We start from the raw sequence: 22,422 nt of genomic DNA, 5'->3' as shown, positions 1-22,422 counted from the left end.
GTCTATTATGTTACCTTTTGTACTATGTCCCATTGCACTAATACAAAATAAAAAAATAAATAACTAATATGTTGCTTTTAGAACAAATGTTCAGCTATGTGCATTGAAAATAAAACAAATAAATAATAAAAGTAAAATACCAAGAAAAAAATCAGAAAGTACAGTATAAATGCAATTTGTGAATGGAATTCAAATTAATAATTACATTGATTTTGCCGTATAGTGCCTGCTACCCAGCTTCACAATACGTATATATGTGTTATTAGGTGTATATTTACGTCTGCTCCCCTTTTAAAAGCCTTCACTCTTTAAAAGTGTTGTTTTTTAAAGCTGCTTTTCAAAAAAGGGCCAACGCGTAACACGGCCCGACGTCACCACGTAGTCGGAAGAGCTGAATAGCTGGGGTTGCTTTTTTTCCAGCGAACCACTGCCAGCAGCCAACGGGCAGAAGAAGCCGTGCGAGCAGAGTCACCACAGTGCCGCACTGACCACCCAGTGTTTATACGATTTGTGGAGGATTAAACGTTAACCTGAGCCGCTCGATGATAATTTACCATATCTATGATACCGTACACCATTGCATTTTCGCGTTAGCTGCGTTTTAGTTGTAACTGGAGCGCATGGAGTCCGCATTCAAAAGGTCGGTGAGGTGTTTTGCGGACAAGAGACCATCCAGCTAATGTTAGCTAGCCACGGATTGTACTGTGTGGACTTAAGAGTGGAAAAGCTCAGTGCTGCTGCCCACTCTACTGACGGACGGACAGACATCAACCTAAACAATGGGCCTCATATTTGCCAAACTGTGGAGCTTCTTCTGTAACCAAGGTGGGTGTTGGTGAATTTGTTACGGCTCACTAACCCCCCGCTAGCCACTCAACCGAGGATAATACCTGTTAGTCCGTTAGCATAAAGTGAGCAGCAAGACCCATAATAACAGATGGGAGTGAATTATCTCGCTGCATCTCTGTGACTCTCCCGTCTGAGCTGTCTTTGTGTAACTCGCACGTCAAAACAACCATTTAAACTACAGTTCCCCATCTTTATCAACCACTCTAAGACGGTAACATTAGTTAATCTGTTTTATCAGGTTGTCAACCAACATGATTAACTTAGCTAAGTCACAGTAAGCCTCCGAGAGCGTATTCATCCATTTGTCAATCACTTTCCAGGACACATCACATAACGTTCCCCTGACTTTGTTGAAAGCTGTTAAATGTAACGTTAAATGTTCTCATTTTTCTCTCAACGTTCTCGTCATTTTACTATTGTGCACCTTGTTTCACATACAAATAACGATTCAGTTGAACAATTATTTACTTGATATTTGGTCAGAAAGTGAAAAACAAAGGGATAGCAATAACAACACTAAACTCAGAGGAGCATAAGGCATGGCAAAACTCTTTGACTCGTGTTGATATTGTGAAATATTCCAACAGTGGTCAACGTTTGTCTTCTTATTTTAAGCTGCAGATGACATAGTGAGGGTGTGTTTTATGTAATGAGTCTTCTCTAATCTGATGTAAAGTAATAAGTGTTCAACTTCATTTAACTGGTTGGTAGAGCAGTTTTCTGCCAATATGCGAGTATGTTTTTTTTGCTCTTATGAGGGGATAGGAAAGATAGTTTAAGTAATAAAGGATCTGGTGTTGCTAATGTAATATTTAAATTATAACCAACTGAGCAATTTCATATTCTGCTTTACTGTAATGGTCGTTATCATCATTAGATAGTGAAGTTATATGAACCCTCTTGTCTTAATTCCTTTGGCCTGTGTTACATTGATGCCTGGCCCTGAGTGCAGCAGAGAAGGTCTCCTACTTTCATTCCCTAATTCCTGGAAAATTACACTGTTCCTGGTGTTGCATTTTATTCACTTTTAAGAGATTACAGACACAGTCTGTATGTTAGCAACAGAGTCTAGCTAACTACATGTAATCAACAAAGTAATGTGATCACCTGAAAGTAGCTAATCAGACCAAAAGGGTTGGTGCTGGTAATTGTGTAATTTTACTTTAAATGTGTCTTTATGGTTTACTGCTTTATTCTCTTCTGAAACAGTTTGCTGTGTCACCACTTTGCTCCATTTTGTGTTAGAAGACCAATACATAAATGTCAAAGAGACTTACATGCATATTTTGTTTTCTTTTTTTTGGTTTATAAATCTGCAGAAGAAACGCATACTGTTTTTAGAAATTAGTAACCAGTAAGTGTTCTGCTTAGCTATTTTCAGGTAATCCACTGGAATAAATTGACTGCAAATATAACATCTCAGTTACACAATACATACTGTATCAAAGGAATCTGACCCAACCTTGGGGTAGATGTGATGGAATAACACATTTCCATTCAATAGTTTACTGAAATGTTTTCAAAATGGGACCTTTTTAAATTAAAAATTAAAAAAAGTAAGGAATTTGACAGTCAGTTGTGCTGTCAGGATTGTCACAGGGTAGCTCCTCTCCTGGGAAGCAATACACATGAAACATCCTCCAAAACCTAGTATGGTGCACAGAGACTATCAGAACTGCAAGCCCTCTGACCAGACTTCCTTCCTCCTCAGCTGCCAGGGGCCTCAGAAGGGCGGAAAAGTCAAAACACTAAAGTGGGATATTTTGGCATGTCTGTGTCAGCTCTGGTTCTGCATTTATTCTGTTATGTTTGTCTGCTTCACGGCCGTCAAAGCCTTTTACTGTTAGCTGGTTTTTATGAATGGGAAGAAGTTTGTGTAGTTATCAGCGTTGCTGGGGGGGAAATGGGTCAGGAAGTTTTGAAATAAGTTCAGCCTGTATGATTTTTAATACTATGAATAACATGAATGCCTTTTTATAGACCGAGATCAGATATAGTTTATGACCTACTCATTGCCACACAATGTTTTTTTCAGTAACTGACAGTGAAGCGAATTCATTTACATGAGTGTTTTCTTGATAACGATGTCCTCTTGAAGTTGTGTTATACTGTATTTGTTTTGCAGAGCACAAGGTGATAATCGTCGGACTAGATAATGCTGGGAAAACCACCATCCTCTACCAGTTGTAAGTAGTTGTATTGATCAAATTTACAGTTGGAACCCACTTTAACATAGTACTCCTTCTCCAGCAAAAACTCACTTTATGATTCTGTTTTTATAAAGTCTGATGAATGAGGTCGTCCACACGTCACCCACCATCGGAAGCAACGTGGAAGAAATAGTGGTGAAGAACACTCACTTTCTGATGTGGGATATAGGAGGGCAGGAGTCTCTCAGGTCCTCCTGGAACACCTACTACTCCAATACAGAGGTGAGAAATACAAGCAACACATTTTGTACACTGTGTAGTACATTCTAGCAGAGGAGAGCAACAGAAGACCAGCAGCAGGTTTTTTTTTCCAGAACGTGGCAGCTGGTGTGTTTGTTTAGAGCACAGACGGCAGCAGGGGCCGCCCAAGTCAGAGGTCACCCTTTCATAAAGGGGCCTATCTGAAAAGCAAAGTGAGGGTCAGCCTCTGCAGTGTTTTAGAGAAAGGAGGAGAAGAACAGCAGAGTTATGGCAGAGGCAGATGTGTGTTGAAGAGAGGTCTCTACAGAACCACACAGATTAAACTATCCTGATGTAGCATCTGCCATGACATGGTATTTTCAGCATGGGGTTAACCTGCATTTGACCATTCATACCACACAACAGGTCACAAGTAAATACAAAGCCACAGCCATTCACACATGACCTGACTCCTCAGTTGTTCTCTTACACCTCTCTGCTATAGAGCTGAAACGATTGGTCGACAGACTGAATATTATTTGGCAACTATTTTGATAATTGATTAACCGTTTCTATCATTTTTCAAGCTTCTCAATTGTGAGGATTTGCTTTATTTCTATGTCCTATGTGATTTGTAAACTTAATGGCTTAAGGTCTTTGACTGTTGGACAGACAAAACAAGCACATTAAAGATATTACCACGGACCTGGAGACATTCAGTACAATTTTACAATACAATTTTTTTTTTTTGTTTAAAATATTTTATAGACTAAAAGATTAATTGATTAACTAAGAATTTGAATTGTTAGTTGCAACTATAGTTTCAGCAGTGTTGAAAGTGTTTTTTTTTTACACTTGAGATTTGACATGACAGATTTCTTTTGCCTAATCCGCTTACAAAAAGGTAATGCAACATATCAGAATAGTATACACTAATGTACGCAACCTGTGTTTGCAGTGAAGAAGCTTAGATTTATGGCAGAGAAGCACTAAATATCTGTTACAGTAGAGTTACTAGGACCCCTATGATTACTATAGGAACCATATATTGTAGTAACCCTATAGTTACTATGGTAACTTCACTCTTTTGTTCCACTGTGTCAGACTCATGTCGATTCCTGGCTGGGATTTGTGTCATGTTGGATAACACGCATGGTTGAAATCTTTTCCTGAGTCGTTTGGGTTTAAATGGCGTCTCTGACATCCCCCCCCCCAACATTAACGTGCCTTTGGTCTTTTGTCATACAGGGTCACTCTCTCTCATTCAAAGAGGGGTTATTAGCATAGCAGTCACCAGTACCCATTGTGGAGCCCTTGGCCCGGAAATGCCCACCCTCTGTGTTGCATTTCATTGCTGTAAAAGTCTTTTTGAAAAGAGGTCAGTCTGTGTGATTTTTACCTCCTACTGTGCAGTTCATCATTCTGGTGGTGGACAGCACAGACAGAGAGAGGCTGGCCATCTCTAAAGAGGAGCTCTACAGGATGTTGGCTCATGAGGTAAAACACCCATCTTAACACATCTTTGTAAGGCCGTAAAGAAGCCGACACAGCCCCTGTTTTTTTGAATGGACTGTGATAGACTTTTCCCACTCCACTACATTGTTTACATCTTCAAAAGGTGGCAGAGAGCGTGGTTATCGTTTCATTGTTCTCTGTGCTCTCCCCTCAGGACCTGCGGAAAGCAGCTGTGTTGATATTTGCCAATAAGCAGGATATGAAGGACTGTATGTCTGCAGCAGAGATCTCCAAATACCTCACCCTGAGCTCCATCAAAGACCACCCCTGGCACATACAGTCCTGCTGTGCACTTACAGGAGAGGGGTAAGGGACATATGTTGATGCTTATGTATGTGTGTACTGAGTGACACGGTTTCCAGGATTTGAACTAATTCAAGATCCCAACCCTTTCCAACTGCCAAACGACCTAGAGTTATGCTCACGTTACAGATGTTTTTAACTGATCTTATTATAATCAGTGCCATGTTTTTATTAAAGGCAACAAAACGTGAGTGTATATACAAATTTAACAAAAGACATGTATTTATTAAAAACGTGGACGTATGTTTTGTCACCGTGTAATGTTTAGTGAGTTGTTCTCTTTTGTGCAAGCTTGAGTTTTTTTCAAGTATACTAAGTAGGGGTACACGATTCAGAAAATGTCATGATTCGATATCGATTTTTAGGGTCGAGATTTGATTCAAAATCGATTTTCGATTCAAAAACGATTCACAGTATGTAAATGTAGTTACTTTTCCCATGTGATTTCAGTAGTCATACAATTTAAAAGAAAAGAAACAACTAATTAAATGTAGTTTGATATTACTTTATATGTCTTCATACAAAAATAAAAACATTTGCAACTGAAAACTATTTTGCCAAGCTTTGGCCAGCTTTCAAATACATTTAATAGTATAAATAAAAGTATAAAATAAAACTGTTAAATAAAAAGAGCTTTTCGGTCAGAGTTGGGTGGGAGTTTAGAGCGTTGAAAGAGTGCGTTGGTTGACTGGCATGTTAGGTACTTTAGGTTGTTGTTCGTCCACGTCTTTAATGTTAATCTCTGGGTGATGGCGTATCATGTGAATTCTGAAGTGTGGTGTTTCCAAAATACTTAACTTTCGCTTTGCAAAGCCTGCATATAGCCCGATTCCTATTAAGTTCCGTCTTCCCCTCGAGGTTATAAAAGCTGAAATGTGCCCAAACTCTCGCCTTCAGTGAGGATGGAGCAGGTTGAATAATTCTGAGGTGAGGTCTGCCATTGTTTGTACAGACTAAACTACTTCTGCTGCACTTGTTCTTTCTTATGACAAGAGTGCCCAGGCGTCAGTGTGAATTTGAAGCAGCACCATCTATGGGAATGGCGAGCTAAACTCATTTCAGGACAATAGTATACACGCCATTTACAAAACGAAAATAAAATAAAAATATGAATCGATTTTTTTTTTTTTGCACACTCCTAATATTAAGGCATAACAAGATGTTTGTGCACACACTGTAAGTAGGATAAGAAGAGAGGAGAATAATGGAGAGATACAGTAATGTGCACTAGAAAGACATAATCAGAAGTATAGAAATATATCCATCTGTTATCAAGTGATAGGGTTATGAAAGTAAAATTTTAATCAATATCTTTCTTGAATCAAATCACATTATGTTGCGATTCATGCAAGATTTCCTACAGATATCAACCATGAAGTTAAACACATGAGTCCCCAGTGGACATTGGGCCTGCACCACTCCAATAAGGTACACAGCAAACATATTGTGGCATTTATTTCTTATTTTAATCTAGCATATTGCACAATAATATGTGCATTTACTGCACCACTTGTGAACAAAAGTATAATAGATTTAATAAATAACATGTAGACCTCTTGGACTTTTATTTCACACATTGAGATTGAAACCAGCCTTTAAGGGCTGCTATGAGTTCTGTAAACCACCAGATGTCACTGCGTGTGTCGAGTTTAAAGCCCTGAAGCTTCACATCTTTTCTCAGCATAAACAGTAAGGTAAGGCCTCGTTGAGCTGTATCTGCCCCGCACTGGTATATTGTAAATATTTAGTGCAGCCAGGGGAAGGAACTGTCAGGTATCAACTCCATTTGAATAAGATTTCTGTCTAAGGTTTGTCCACTTTTCCACTGACGCATCTTCACTGTTTTTCCAGTTTATGCCAAGGCCTTGAGTGGATGACCTCGAGGGCTGGACTCAGATAGCCCCTCCCTCAGCCGCCGATGGCCTGACTACCTGCACCACCCACACGGTGGCAACAATCCTTACTGGCTTATTGTTACTTTTTATTTTTTTAATGACAAACTTGGACTTCGAACCTCTGGAGACGGCACAAGACGGAGGGGCATTGACACCTTCCACAGCTTAATTGTTACAGTGGAAACTGGTGTCTCTCCCAGTGGATGGGAACGTGACCAGAACTGATGAAGCCATCTGGTTATCTAGAACGAGACTTTGACAGTAAAGGAGGAGAAGAGGATCATTTCACTAAGTTAAGAGTATGTCCAAGTGCAAAGGGACACTGGACATGATTTACACTACATACATATCATGTTAGGTCACACCATATCCTATCAAGAGAATGCCATAGACATCACGTTGGTGCATCTCTATTATTATTATTATTATTATTAGTAGTAGTAGTATTAATATTATTATTTGCCTCTATATAAGTTTGATCATGTTCAGGTAAAAATTGACAGGACAAACAAAGGGATTACAAGCAGTATTGTAAAACCAGTTGTGAATGGTGGTACTAGGCAGTGTTTCAGTTCTCATGTTTGTTTTTTTGTTTTCATTTTTAGCACAGGCATACCACACATGATTTCAGTTTTATAAGCTACATTGTTGGTGGTTATTCTCACACTACAGCCTGTTGGTGCGGTATCGAAATGTGTTAAAATATGAATCTCCCTTCTTTATTAACTTTGAACCTGTACTTCAGAGTTTTGGCATGCAAACTTTTTCTAAAAACGGACCCTTACTTTAGCCATTTAACTAATTTTGCAAGGCATTGAATGGCTGAAACATTATTATTTAAAATGCAAGTTGCTCCGTTTTAATAACAGTATTTTAAATGTATACACTATGTTTTGTCAATGATGCATTATGATTGTTTGCTTTTATAGGGAGTGCAGGTTTGCTCATGGTGAGTTAGCATCTAGACCCGTTTTGTATTAACAGATGATCACTGGTGCTCTGCAGGTGTATGTGACTGATCCACTGCATCCTTAACATACATCTTTAATTTTCTGCAGCCATTTTGGCACATATTCCACTTTAAACATTTTGTACTTTTTAAACAAAGGGATCAGAATAAGCCACCATCAAAAAGATGCCACACATCTATGGGGAAGTTGTTACTCGTCATCAACCATCCTGGACTTGAAGGTTCAGGGGTTTAGTAGCATTAAGATGATCTTTACTATTAATATTTTGGCCATCATATAGTTACAATAATTGAACCTCGGCCTTAATTATGTTGTGAGTGTCTGGAGGACCGTATGTGTATGAATTGGTTTGCCCATGATTTTTTTTTTTTTTTACCCTTGTTTTATTCTTTACCCAGTATAAGAATTCCTTGAACTTGGTAACAGATCTATGCATGTGTCACTTTGAAACCATGTATACCTTTTGCAAGTTCCACAGTGGCCAAAAAGGAGGAGGTGCATGAGTTTCATCGAATCAAAACCGTGACATCTTGGTGGCTCTGGATCTATAGAGTATAGTTTGTTGTGGGACAAGGTATTTTTACACTAAGAGGGAAAAGGGTGAACTGTGCAGCCCCCAGACTCTTTGCAGCATTAAGGTTTGCAGCTTTTGCTTTGATCTCACAAAGCAAGGGAACTGATCTTATACTGTCAGTGTGGTGGTGTCCAGTCTGGGTCATGTACTGTATTTCAGTTTTCTTTTCAATAAAGGATTGTTTTTAACTTTGAGCCTGAATAGATGTTTCTTTTGAGGCATATTTGAAATACAATTCTAGATTGGGTTTAGAATGAATAGCCTACTTAACGTGTACTTATAAGCTTGGGCCAAAATGTTACCTTCCTGCCAACTTTCCACTAGAAAAAGTGCCCAACAAGGTGATTTTAGTGACTGTTTACTGCCTCTGATGTGCTTGCCCTGGTATTCTTACCCTAACCAATCTCATACCCCCTCTCTGTCCTGCACGACATTCTAAACTACATTTTTATGGCATATACTAGGACCTTTTTATGACTTTTCTATGACCTACTATACTTGACATTTCATGACGTACTATACTATGCACTTTTTATAACCTACCAATATCACATTTTTGACTTTTTTTATTAGTTTTCCGACATATGACTTTTAATGATCTTTTTTGGACATACTATACTATGACTATTTGCGACATACTATGCTATGACTTTTTTATTACTTTTTTTGGACCTACTTTACTATGACTTTTTGTATTTTTTTGACATACTATCTATGACTTTTTTATGACTTTGTTTTCACCATACTATACTAGGATCTTTTTCAATATACTATACTATGACTTTTTTTGAGTTATTTCTGACGAACTATACTGTGACATTTTTGTATTTTTTTCGACATACTATGACTTTGAGGGTTTTTTCGACATACAATACTATGACTTCATTTGTTTTTTTTGACATACTGTACTATGATTATATTCAACATACTATACTATGACTTTTAATTTATTTTTTTCAATATATAAAATATATATATATTATATATTTTTTACTGTGACTTTTTGGTATTTTTTCCAACATACTATACTATGACTATTTAGATTTTGAAAAAAATGTCATAGTCTATACTATAGACTATGACATTTTTTGACACACAATATTATGACTATTTTATGACATACTGATATGACTGAATGACATTTTTATGACATACATTACTATGACTATTTTATGACATGCTATACTATGACATTTCTTATGACATTTTAATGGCATACTATACTAGGACCCTTTATTTATCACATACTATACTATGGCATTTTTTATAACATACCAATATCACATTTTTATGACTTGAACTGTGACATTTTTGACTTTCCACGTAATATAACTTTTTTAATTATTTATTTCTAATTTTTAATGATGTTTTTTCGACATACTATATGCTAAGACATTTTATGACTTTTTCATTTCTTTTTTTTACTTAATTTATTATGACTTATTATGCCTTTTTTCGTCATAGCATACTATGACATTTTTGTGACATACTATACTGACATTTTTATGAATTTTTATACCATACTATATTATGACTTATAGTGCTATGACTTTTATGATTTTTATGACATACTATACTATAACTTTTAATGACAAACTATATGACTTTTTCTGACTTTTTTACTGCATAATATTTTATAACTTTTTTTTACTCATAGTATAGTATGTCAAAAAAGTTGAAAATATCATTAAAAAGTCAAAAAAAGTATAGTATGTTGAAAAATCATAAAAACGTCATAGTATAGTATGTCGAAAAAAGTCATAAAAACTACTCGAAAAAAGTCAGAGGATAGCATGTCGAAAAAATTTCAAAAAAGTCATAGTATGGTATGTTGAAAGAAGTTATAGTATAGTATTTTGAAAAAATCATGAAAAAAGTCATAGTATAGTATGTCGAAAAAATCATGAAAAAAGTCATAAAAAAACATAATATAGTATGTTGAAAAAGTTGAAAAAAGTCATAGTATAGTATGTCGAAAAAATCATAAAAAAGTTGAAATACTATACTATGACTTTTTTCCCAACTTTTTTATGATTTTTTGACATACTATAATATGACAGTTTCCGACTTTTTTAAGCATTTTTTCAAAATACTATACTATGATTTCTTCAGACTTTGTTCCTCATACTATGACTTTTTTCGACTTTTTATATTCATTATATTTGACATTTTTATTTTCGACATGCTATACTAAGAATTTATTTATGATTTTTTTGACATACTATACCTAGACCTTTTCCGACTTTTTTCAACATACTATACTATGACTTTTTTAGATTTTTTCGACATACTATACTATGACTTTTTGATGATTTTTTTCGACATACTACATTTTTGATTTTTTTCAACATACTATACTATGACTTTTTAATGATTTTTCGACATACTATATACTATACATACTATAACTTTTTTTCCACTTTTTAAATGATTTTTTCAACATACTGTACTCTGACTTTTTCGACAAACTATATTATGACTTTCTTTGATTTTTTTGGATTCTTTCGACATACTATGACTTTTTTTCACAGGCGCCTTACTACTGAATAAAATAAAAAGACCAAAATAAAGCACTTTATTCACATGAAATGAGTACATATGTATAATACACAACATTTGACTGTATGTAATCATGATCAGGTTCTCAATTAGAGGGTTATTTTGAACACTGAAGTTCTGTGAGCTGGATGGAGCTCCCCGGTCACTGTGGTTATACTGACGCTTCTTCATGCTGATGTCTTCAAACCATAAGTTGACTGAAGCATGACACCTGTCCAGCTTTAATTTCCTTCTCTGGTGGTTTATGATACTATGATGAGAGTCTGATGGGTCAAAAAAAGTCAAAGTCTAGTATGTCAAAAAAAGTCAACAAATGTCATAGCATAGTATGTCCAAAAAAGTCAAAGCATAGTATGTTGAAAAAAGTCAGAAAAAAGCAGAACTGTATAGTAATGAAGAATAACTACTTCACTACTCTACTTAAGTACTAAAAGGCTGTACCTGTACTCTACTGGAGTATTATTTTTTTCTCCTACTTCCACTTTTACTTGAGTACATATTTTCGATGAGTTTAATACTTACTCTCATACATTTGTTGATGTGCTGCATCGTTACTCGTTACTGTTGTAAATTCCTCACGCTACGGAGACTGTGTAGTTACAGCTACATTAGTTACGTAAGAAATTGTTTCTTTTCATTACGCCGTTCGCCCGTTCAGAAGTCAGAGATTATGTAAGTTTGTACTCTTTCTATTTAGCTATTGTTGCAGCAGAATAATCTATTCCTGAGTTTTCAGTCTGCAGTGAGTCCTGAATGTTAACAGTTTGACTCTGTGATGTGAAGCTGCTAGTTTATCTGTATTTTGCTAGCTTGCTAACTTTCCACTACATCACACATTTTATTTCAGTATTTGTTAATAAGTGATTAATAACCCACTGTTCTATCAGATAATAGTAGTTATAACAGCTTTGACATTAATGCACCTTTTGGGGTTTATTTCAGAAACTTCCTTCATATCCAGCAATGTACAGCTTGTGACTGCCTTAATACCAAGTAAAAAGTTCAACTCAACAATATGATATTCAAACGTTTGACTGCTTTCTTTAATAACTACATAACACAATACTTGTACTTTTACTTTTAATAATCGAGTGGTACATTTTAAAATAAACTACTTGCAATACTTAAGTACAAAAAATGTTGAATACTTTAGTACTTCCACTTAAGTGTGGTGCTTAAGGAGCACTTCTATTTCTACTCAAGTCACTTTTTTGATAGATCACTTGTACTTTTACTCAGGTATGGGTCTCTAGTACTTTATACACCTCTGGAAAAAAAGTCATAGTATAGTGTGTTGAAAAATCATTTTAAAAAAGTCATAGTATAGTACATTGAAAAAAAGTCATATAAAACTCATAGTATAGCATGTGAAAAAAATCATTAAAAAAGTTATAGTATAGTATGTCAAAAAAATCATTAAAAAAGTCTAAACAATTCATAGTTTGGTACGTTGAAAAAAGTCATATAAAAATCATTAAAAAAGTCGAAAAAGAGTCATAGAATAGTATGTAGAAAAATCATAAAAAAGTCATAGTATAGATATCAACTTTTTTCTGATTTTTTCAACATACTATTCTATGACTTTTTTTGACTTTTTAAATGATTTTTTTCGATGTACTATACTATGATTTTTTTTGACATACTATAATATGACAGTTTCAGACTTTTTTAAGGATTTTTTCGAAATACTATACTAAGATTTTTTATGATTTTTTTGACATACTATACTTTGAGTTTTTTTGACTTTTTTCGGCATACTATACTAAGACTTTTTCAGAATTTGTTCCTCATACTATACTATGACTTTTTTTATAACATACTATGCGTGTGTAAGAGTGATTGGCAGAGAAGCTGTATACTCTTGATCGGATGCTGTAAATGTGTACACCAAAGTCTGAAGACAATGTTCTGATTTATTTTCCAAAGGAAAAATAAAGAAGAAAAATTCAACATTTCGCCTCTGTTCCCCTGATGCTTGACCATCGTTACATATAACATTTTTCAACTATTTTTTATGATTTTTTTGACATACTATACTAAGACTTTTTTATGATTTTTTTGACATACTATACCTAGACCTTTTCCGACTTTTTTCAACATACTATACTATGACTTTTTTAGATTTTTTTCGACTTACTATACTATGACTTTTTAATGATTTTTCAACATACTATACTCTGACTTTTTTCGACAAACTATACTATGACTTTCTTTGATTTTTTTGGATTCTTTCGACATACTATGACTTTTTTCACAGGCGCTTTACTTCTGAATAAAATAAAAAAGACCAAAATAAAGCACTTTATTCACATGAAATGAGTACATATGTATAATACACAACATTTGACTGTATGTAATCATGATCAGGTTCTCCATTAGAGGGTTATTTTGAACACTGAAGTTCTGTCAGCTGGATGGAGCTCCCCGGTCACTGTGACAAAACTCAAAGTCAAAGTATTCTATGTCGTATAGTATGTGATAGAAAGTCATAAAAAGTCATAGTATGATATGTGATTTTATAGTACGTCGAAAATAAAGTCATAAAAAAGTCATATATAGGATATTAAAAAAAAGGATAAAAATGTCGAAAAAGGCACAAAAGTTATAGCATAGTATGTCAGAAAAGTCAGAAAAAGTCATAGTATAGTAAGTCGGAAAAAGTCATAGTCATATACACTCACCTTAAGGATTATTAGGAACATCTGTAAGATTTCTCGTTAATGCAATTATCTAATCAACCAATCACATGGCAGCTGCTTCAACGCATTTAGCGGTGTGGTCCAGGTCTAGACAATCTCCTGAACTCCAAACTGAATGTCAGAATGGGAAAGAAAGGTGATTAAAGCAACTTTGAGCGTGGCATGGTTGTTGGTGCCAGACGGGCTGGTCTGAGTATTTCATAATCTGCTCAGTTACTGGGATTGTCATGCACAACCATTTCTAGGGTTTACAAAGAAGGTCAGAGGAGAATGGGCCGAGTGATTCAAGCTGATAGAAGTTCAACTTTGACTCAAATAACCACTCGTTACAACCAATGTATGCCGTAAAGCATTTGTGAAGCCACAAAACGCACAACCTTGAGGCGGATTGGCTCCACCAGCAGAAGACCCCACAGGGTACCACTCATCTCCACTAAAAATAGGAAAATGAGGCTACAATTTGCACAAACTGACCAAAATTGGACAGTTGAAGACTGGGAAAATGTAGCCTCGTCTGATGAGGCTCGATTTCTGTTGAGACATTCAGATGGTAGAGTCAGAATTTGGCATAAACAGAATGAGAACATGGATCCGTCATGCCTTGTTACCACTGGGCAGGCTGGTGGTGGTATAATGGTATGGGGAATGTTTTCTTGGCACACTTTAGGCCCCTTAGTACCAATTGGGCATCGGTTAAATGCCACAGCCTACCTGAGCATTGTTTCTGACCATGTCCATCCTTTAATGATCACCATGTACTCTGATGGCTACTTCCAGCAGGATAATGCACCATGTCATAAAGCTTGAATCATTTCAAATTGGTTTCTTGAACATGACAATGAGTTCACTGTACTAAAACGGCCCCCACAGTCACCAGATCTCAACCCAATAGAACATCTTTGGGATGTGGTGGAACGGGAGCTTCGTGCCCTGGATGTGCATCCCACAAATCTCCATCAACTGCAAGATGCTATCCTATCAATATGGGCCAATATTTCTAAAGAATGCTTCCAGCACCTTGTTGAATCAATGCCACAAAGAATTAAGGCAGTTTTGAAGGCAAAATGGGGTCAAACAGGTATTAGTAGGGTGTTCCTAATAATCCTTTAGATGAATGTATACTACGTCAAAAAAAGGCATAAAAAGCTATAGTATAGTATGTCAGAAAAAACTCATAAAGTCATAGTATAGTATGTCAAAAAAGTCATATATAGTATGTTGAAAAAAAGGCATAAAAGTCAAAGTATTGTATGTGTAAGTATGTTGGAAAAAAACATAAAAAAGTCATAGTATATTATGTCATGAAAAAGTCATAGTATAGTATATGATATTATGTCATAAAAAGTCGTAGTATAGTATGTCATAAAAATGTCATAGTATAGTATGTTGTAAAAAGTCATCGCATAGTAGGTCATAAAAATCAATAAAAATTCATAGTATAGTATTTCATAAAAAAGTCATGATATAGTATGTGATAAAAAGTCATAAAAAACAGTATAGTCATGTCATAAAATATATTTTTTTAAAGTCACAGTCTAGTATGTTATATAAATTCATAAAAGTCATAAAAAACATAGTATAGTATGTCATAAAAATATTTTTTTTTAAAGTCACAGTATAGTAGGTTATATAATTTCATAAAAAAATCATAGTATATGTCATTAAAAAGTAATAATATAGTATGTCATAAAATTCATAAAAAGTCGAAGTATAGTATGTTATAAAAAAATCATAGTATAGTATGTCAAAAAATCCTATAGTATTGGTAGAAAGTCCAAAAAATACATAGTATATGTGACAAAAAGTTATAAAAAGGTCATAGTATGACGTAAAGAAAATCGTAATATAGTACAGTACAGGCCAAAAGTTTGGACACACCTTCTCATTCAACGTTTTCTTTATTTTCATGACTATTTACATTGTAGATTCTCACTGAAGGCATCAGAACTATGAATAAACACATATGGAAGTATGTACTTAACAAAAAAGTGTGAAATAACTGAAAACATGTCTTATATTTTAGATTCTTCAAAGTAGCCACCTTTTGCTTTTTTTGATAGTGCTGCTGGTGTTCTCTCAATGAGCTTCATGAGGTAGTCACCTGAAATGGTTTTCACTTCACAGGTGTGCCTTGTCAGGGTTAATTAGTGGAAATTTTTCCCTTATTAATAAAAAAGCAAAGGGTGGCTACTTTGAAGAATCTAAAATATAAGACATGTTTTCAGTTATTTCACACTTTTTTGTTAAGTACATAATTCCATATGTGTTCATTCATAGTTTTGATGTCTTCAGTGAGAATCTACAATGTAAATAGACATGAAAATAAAAAGGAAACGCATTGAATGAGAAGGTGTGTCCAAACTTTTGGCCTGTACTGTATGTCATTAAAAAATGTCATAAAAAGTCATGAGAAAAAAACCAAAGTATAGTATTTCATAAAAAAAACATAGTATATAAAAAGTTATAAAAAGTCATAATACAGTATGTGATAAAAAGTCAGTGTAATTTGCCATAAGTCATAATATAGTTTGTCATATACATTTTGTAGTAAGTATGCCATAAAAAGTCATAGTATATGTGATAAAAAGTCATGTATAGTATGTCAAAAAAGCCATAGTATAGTATGCCATAAAAAGTCAGGTCATAAATTCTATCAAATAAAAAATGAGTCAAGTATGTCATAAAAAGGGTCAAAAGTCATATAATAATATAAATGTCATAGTATAGTATGTCATATAGAAGTCTTTAAAATAGTGTAGTATGTCATAAAAAGGTCAAAGTCATATATATATAGCATGTCCTAAGAAGTAGTCATTTAAGTCATAGTATGTCAAATGTTACCTTCCCTCCCAATCGGTCCTCTTTTTTTTATAAAAAAAATAAATAAAATAAAAATAAAGCTCAACAGGTGATTTTAGTGATTATTTACTGCTTTCTAAGAGAAGGGCCAAGCCGATTTCAAACACCACTTTATTCACAGCTGTAATATATCGGCCAATCAAACAAAGCACAGAGCAGTCAAGAAAAGACATAACTCCTAACCACTTGTAAGGAACATAAAAGGAGCTTCTCAATTTCTAAAAAAATAATGTACAACATAATCAGCCTTTTAACTGTAATGTTTGTTCTTCTAAATTGTACTATACATTCACTTTTCATTGAAGCCTTTGCACAGAGCAAAGAAAAACACTGGCAAGACAAAGTTTTAGAAATCGGGGTTACCCAGGAACAGATTAGGGAAACAGTGAAAAAAATACTGGATTCAGACAACGTATAAAATTAATCATGGAACTGGATAATAGTGAATTAAAACAAAAGAATGGAACATTTGTTAAAAGCTGATATGTTTTCTAAGCTGCAACCCAGGTGCCAATAGTTTTATTGGCCGTGCCCTACTGTCTAAAGTACAGACGAGTGTTCGCAGTAATAAGATTCAATAATACAAGTTGTTATTAATGCAGTGTTATTAACTTTCAAACTCAGTGCTGAAAAAGTCCTCACAGTTACATCACTGTTAAAAACACATAAAAAGCAACACATAAAAAGTAGCAAGGGATGAAACAACAGATGAGTTCTCAGCTGATCAGTCGTAACGGAGTTTTCATGGACGCAGCCGTGCCCACTCTCAGGTAGGAATATCATCAAGTCTTAAAATCGGTCAGTTTTCATTGATGCTGGTGTGTTCTGTACTCCTTTTTTTGACGTCATTTGCAAGACACTCCACTCATTTGCAGTCTTTGATGGCCACTCATTTATTACAAGACCTTCTTCTCAAATGTCCGTGATCGGTCTATATGGAAATGTGGCTGGTGTAGAGAAGCCCATATGTGTGTGTGTGTGCCATTTGGGGTTGGAGATGTCAAAATCCATACTGGAGAAAGAACGAGTTTTAAAGTCACCGCAGGGTCTTTAAAAGATGTCCACCAGCTCACATTACACAGTTCACTGCCAGCAGAAGAGAAGGCTTCAAACATGCATTAGTCTAAAGCATGAAAATGGCTTTGGATGAGGCAGCAAAATCCAAAAGAAAAAAATTTAAAATAAAAAAACAAAACAAAAAAGGTGCATGGGGCAAAAATGGGAAGAGGATAGCCTAGATATTCTTTGGCCAGTGGGGTTTCCATCAGGAAAATTTACACGCACAGAGCTCTGGGAAACCTGGGAGAAAAAGAGAAGTATGCAAAAATAAATATTCAAATTTGTTAAGAAATCTGTAATACTAGCAAAACACCTCCTGCATCATTTATATTTACACTTTAAAGAAGCCAAACCCAATGACTTCAATATTGTGAATCAGAATAATCAATAACAGTCTAACCTGTCCTCAGTGAAGCCATCCATTTCCTCCTCATCATCCAGCTCCATGTCCAGCTCATTGTCAAGACAATCACGGCCATACCCACTCAAGACGCTGTACGTATGAAAGATTTATACATGCTTATTTATTGTTATCTGATTACACCTTGGGAATCGATAAACTACATATTTATCTACATAAATCGCTTATATTTATCATGTGTTGTGGCTGTTGACCTGACGGAGCGACATGTGAAGAATACAATCCTCTTGAGTTTCTTGTTGTAGAAGAAGTAGTTGAAGGACCAGAGGCTCCCCTCTTCACCAAAAGGGTCAGAGTCCAGATCAGGGTTGTAGCTAAGAACGAATATTAAGACACCAAACTTGAAAGTGACTGAAGTCGATACTGAAAGGACTTTCAGCAGCATACATTATCGGTTATAAAATACATACACACACACGCGTTTGTGCACACACGGGCCTACCTGTAAATGTCACAGCTCTGCAGGTTGATCTCTTGATCGATGGCGTTCCACAGCTCCGGCCCCAGAGAGTTGAACTCCTCTCCCACAGCTGAGAACAAGCTGCTGTTTACGGCATTAGCCACCTGGAAAGAGGGCTTGGTCAATGTTAAATTAAAATTAAATTAAAAATATCTCTGTGCTTCAGAAGGCAGACTCCGCAGCATACTAACCCAGTTGAGGCTGGGCTCTCGGCTGAACTCGTGGGCCCGTGCGGCGCTAAAGTCATAGTCCGGCCGGAAGGACTCGTTGAGCGTGGTGATGAGGTAGAAAAGAGTCTTCCTGCAACACTTGTCACTCAGGGGGTTCTCCCCGTCCTCACTGCTCTTCCCCAGCCTGCACAGAAACACAACGGAGAGGAAAATTAAAAGAGAAATGCTTGAATCCTTAATTATCTATTAAGACTATTGACTAATGCAAGAGTCCTTGACCACACTGCTCCATCCTTCATCATGGACTACAGTACTCACTGTGTAGGGCTGGTGGCGCTGGTGGACTGAGGGGGAGAGAGGGCCTCCAGGACGTGCGGCTCCCCTTCCTGGCAGAACTGCTTGAACATATGTTTATCGTCACCTGCCATCTTACAGGAGTAGCTCTCCATCCTGCAGGGCAAAACCAATATAAATAAATCATGATATTTTGTGGCCAATATTCATGTCATCAACATGTGTGCTGTAAACATAATGAAAGAGATTTCAGATTAGTGAAAATGTTTGCCAAATCCCTCAAGATTACTTTAAAAGCCCATTACATATCATATCGGGGGCATATCAGGGTATTTTAATGAGTTTCATTTCAACAAATGTATCTCTCTATTCACAGATGTTGTGGACAAAATAAATAGGCTACTATAGGAAATTATACAGTAGTTTTACCACTTTCCACACTTGGCTGCAGCGTTATTATTTGAAGAAAAAAAAAAATATTATTGTGTTGAATTTATTAAAAAGCATTCACAGAGTGCAAACTTGGATTGCAAAAGCTCTATAATCCAGAACTGTCAAAATAGCCCCTGTCTTTTCACTGGGACAAAAATGTCATGCATGCCCTTTCATGTTTCTGGGTCAGCTGCACTGTATACAGATATGTGAGTGGAGCAGACTGGTGTAGAGTTGTTTATTTTGCCACCTCCCACCTAGGGTTATGTAAGAGCAAAGATTGTGCAACTTAAGATAGACAAACTGAGACCCTGACTGGCCTTGCCAGCCTAATTATAGGGACATCGGGTAGCAGTGGATACCACAGTGGAAATAACTGCCCTGGTTTTCCATATACAACACAGCTGACCTGCCGACACAACACTGTCGGTAACTAGACGAACGGGCAGACACTGGAGCTGAGTGAAGATTGTCAACACGAAAGGTTACTTAAATAAAGCTACAACAGCAACAGGCTCTGTTAACATCTGTACACAACTCTAACACCAGTTTGCTTACATATTGTGTGTTAATGTATTTATTTATTTATTGGACTAGCCATTTATGTACAGTTTATTATTATTATTACTGTACTGTTTTTGTTATTTTACAAATTACCTACACGGAGGACCAGCTGTGTTTTTAAGTTACATTTTTTTAATATTATGTGAAGCAATATGCAAGTTGTCTTAAGTGCAGTACATTATTACGGTTTCATTTTCATTTTTAGTTATGTAAAATCTGCTGGAAGCCTTGTGGGTACATTTGTAGTTAAGTAGCCTGCAATACATGCTGCTATGATGGGCTGTCTCACTAATCCTCTAAGCAGCCTAAATAACAGCAGCCTTGGCAGCTTCAGCAGCACTCAGCTATCATGCAGTATTATTGTATGTGTTTATGTGTGCAAGTACACACACTCAAATAACACTCTTCACAACGGTATCCAAAATAGCCACAGAGTGGTGTGAGAGGACACCATGCTGTGCGTCACTCCAGGTCACAAACAGTACAGAAGCGCCGTTTCACCACCCACGCCACAAACCCTGCACTCAGACCGGGCTGCATAACTCCACAACCCACTGCCCTTTATGTAACTACACTGTCACTGCAAACCTGCTGAAGGCCTTACATAACCTAAAACGGTTTGCCAAGTCAAAAATGTGCACCGTCAATTAGCTATCAACTTTCAGCATAGGTTTCGAAGGGGGGCTTTAAGGTTAGTAGTCTGTTATCACCATGTTTCATAACATGCAGGTACTCGTTTCGTTTCCTCTACTACCCCCGTTAATAAGCAGAGGCAGTGATCTCTGAACCAGCCACACCTCTCATAGACTCGATTCTTGTTTCGTGACATCATACCAGACAAGGAAACCACCAGCCAAGTTAGAGCAGGCTTACAATAAATGCAGCGAAGCAGTGCAGTAACCTGCGCATGCATAACTATCGTGTGTGTGGTATGTATGTGTCAAACTACAGCTGATGTTTGTGTGGTGTCTGAGTGCAGCAGACCCCTGGACTAAAAGCCTGTAAAGGTCCCATTTATTAGTAGGTAGTAATAAGATTGCTGTGTTCCTGTAAACATGCAACACTAGTATATGCAAATAGTGGGATCAGTTGTTCATGTTGCAATACAATCTTACGGCTATGTCCCTTACCTGCCAAGGATGCGAGACTCTCCTGTTTCAACACACAGCCGGGAGCTGAGGGCTTCAAAGCTGGAGCTTTCCAAAAGTTTCATTGCTGTCTGTGACAAAAAAGCAAGATAATGTTAGTCACTTGTAACGGTACCAGAATAACTGTATGTTTGTTCAATGCCTAGCTAGCTAGCTAAACAACCGACGTCAGGAAATAAATTATATGCTCCTAAACTGCCAGACAAACAACTGCTGTTGTAAATAATTAGCACGGCGGGGATACAGCGCCACGTGAGGGCAAAATATTTTCGTTTAAAACACAATTTCCTTTTCTATACCACTGCCCCTCCCCCACCCTGTTCAGTACAAGTTCACAAATCGTCTTCCTGGTTCAGTAAATAGATGTTAAAACATAGCCAACTCACTTACCGAGTAATATTTTCAGCACAGGCAGGAAACAGCGGGTTCAAAAGTCAAACCGTGGAAACACTCGTTAACCGAACTGGTTACTCTGAAGCAAAAGATTACGATCCCCGCTTTGTTGATGACCAGCTAACGTTAGCTAGCGGTTAGCTTGCTAATTATTAACGCTTCTACTTCACAGCTGCGCTATTAATTCGCACTTGAGCTTAAACATCTTACAAAAGCACTCGGTCGAGAATGTGTTATTCTGAGGCCTTTTAAATGTATAGGAAAACTGCTCTTCCCGATTAAATGCGATGAGATTAAATCCAAAGACTGTTGGCGTCCGTCGGAGTCTGTCTGCAGCGGCATCCCTTTCGACCTGATTTTACAAAGAGGCTCGTGTTAGCTAAATCAAGTCGCCTTTTTCTTAGCGACTCGATCAGAAAAGTAGCAACTAATGAGCTACCTAGTCGAATAATTCACCGAAACGCGTTGTTTATGCAAATCTTCGATTACCTTAACAACGCATCTATGCTACTCTCATAAAAACAACGGAATCTTCTGTATGGTAACCCAGCCCCTTTTCTATTATAAACGCTTAGATAACGTACACGCCCACTTCTACTAAAGCCCTCTCGTGATTGGTTGTACATATAAATGACAACTGATGTGATTGGTTAAATCGTGCTCGGTCAATTCCCAGGCCATTACTGTGTCATATTTCGTGCCTGCTTATCGCAAGCGTAGCTGGTAAAACAAGAACTGCAAATTAAGTTGTTTTCTTGTATTTGAGATATGTATTTCACTATTCGATTCCTAAACGTCTAGGATTATAACAGTCACACGGAACCATTGAAATACTAATACGTAGTTTAAATAGTGACTGACTTGATT

The 22,422-nt window shown here is 36.4% G+C and overlaps 2 protein-coding genes across 2 annotated transcripts; one reads left to right on the top strand and one right to left on the bottom strand.

The window, feature by feature from the left end:
• The first annotated feature begins 376 nt into the window (after positions 1-376).
• On the top strand, positions 377-8,691 carry arl8 (ADP-ribosylation factor-like 8). Its single transcript, XM_028569713.1, has 6 exons — positions 377-825; positions 2,975-3,035; positions 3,134-3,281; positions 4,653-4,736; positions 4,909-5,060; positions 6,909-8,691. The coding sequence occupies exons 1-6, from the start codon at positions 780-782 to the stop codon at positions 6,955-6,957; spliced, it is 540 nt and encodes a 179-aa protein (XP_028425514.1). The 5' UTR covers positions 377-779; the 3' UTR covers positions 6,958-8,691.
• Positions 8,692-16,707: 8,016 nt separating this feature from the next.
• On the bottom strand, positions 16,708-22,112 carry maf1b (MAF1 homolog, negative regulator of RNA polymerase III b). The gene is made up of 8 exons (XM_028569899.1): positions 21,553-22,112; positions 21,145-21,233; positions 19,043-19,174; positions 18,746-18,908; positions 18,537-18,658; positions 18,289-18,408; positions 18,074-18,166; positions 16,708-17,913 (listed from the first exon to the last, which is right to left on the bottom strand). Exons 2-8 carry the CDS (start codon positions 21,225-21,227, stop codon positions 17,889-17,891), a joined length of 738 nt encoding a protein of 245 aa, XP_028425700.1. The 5' UTR covers positions 21,228-21,233; positions 21,553-22,112; the 3' UTR covers positions 16,708-17,888.
• Positions 22,113-22,422: the final 310 nt, after the last annotated feature.

This window comes from Perca flavescens, chromosome 22 (assembly GCF_004354835.1).
Source record: "Perca flavescens isolate YP-PL-M2 chromosome 22, PFLA_1.0, whole genome shotgun sequence".
Lineage (NCBI taxonomy): Eukaryota > Metazoa > Chordata > Actinopteri > Perciformes > Percidae > Perca > Perca flavescens.
This window is presented reverse-complemented; position numbering and strand designations above follow the sequence as displayed.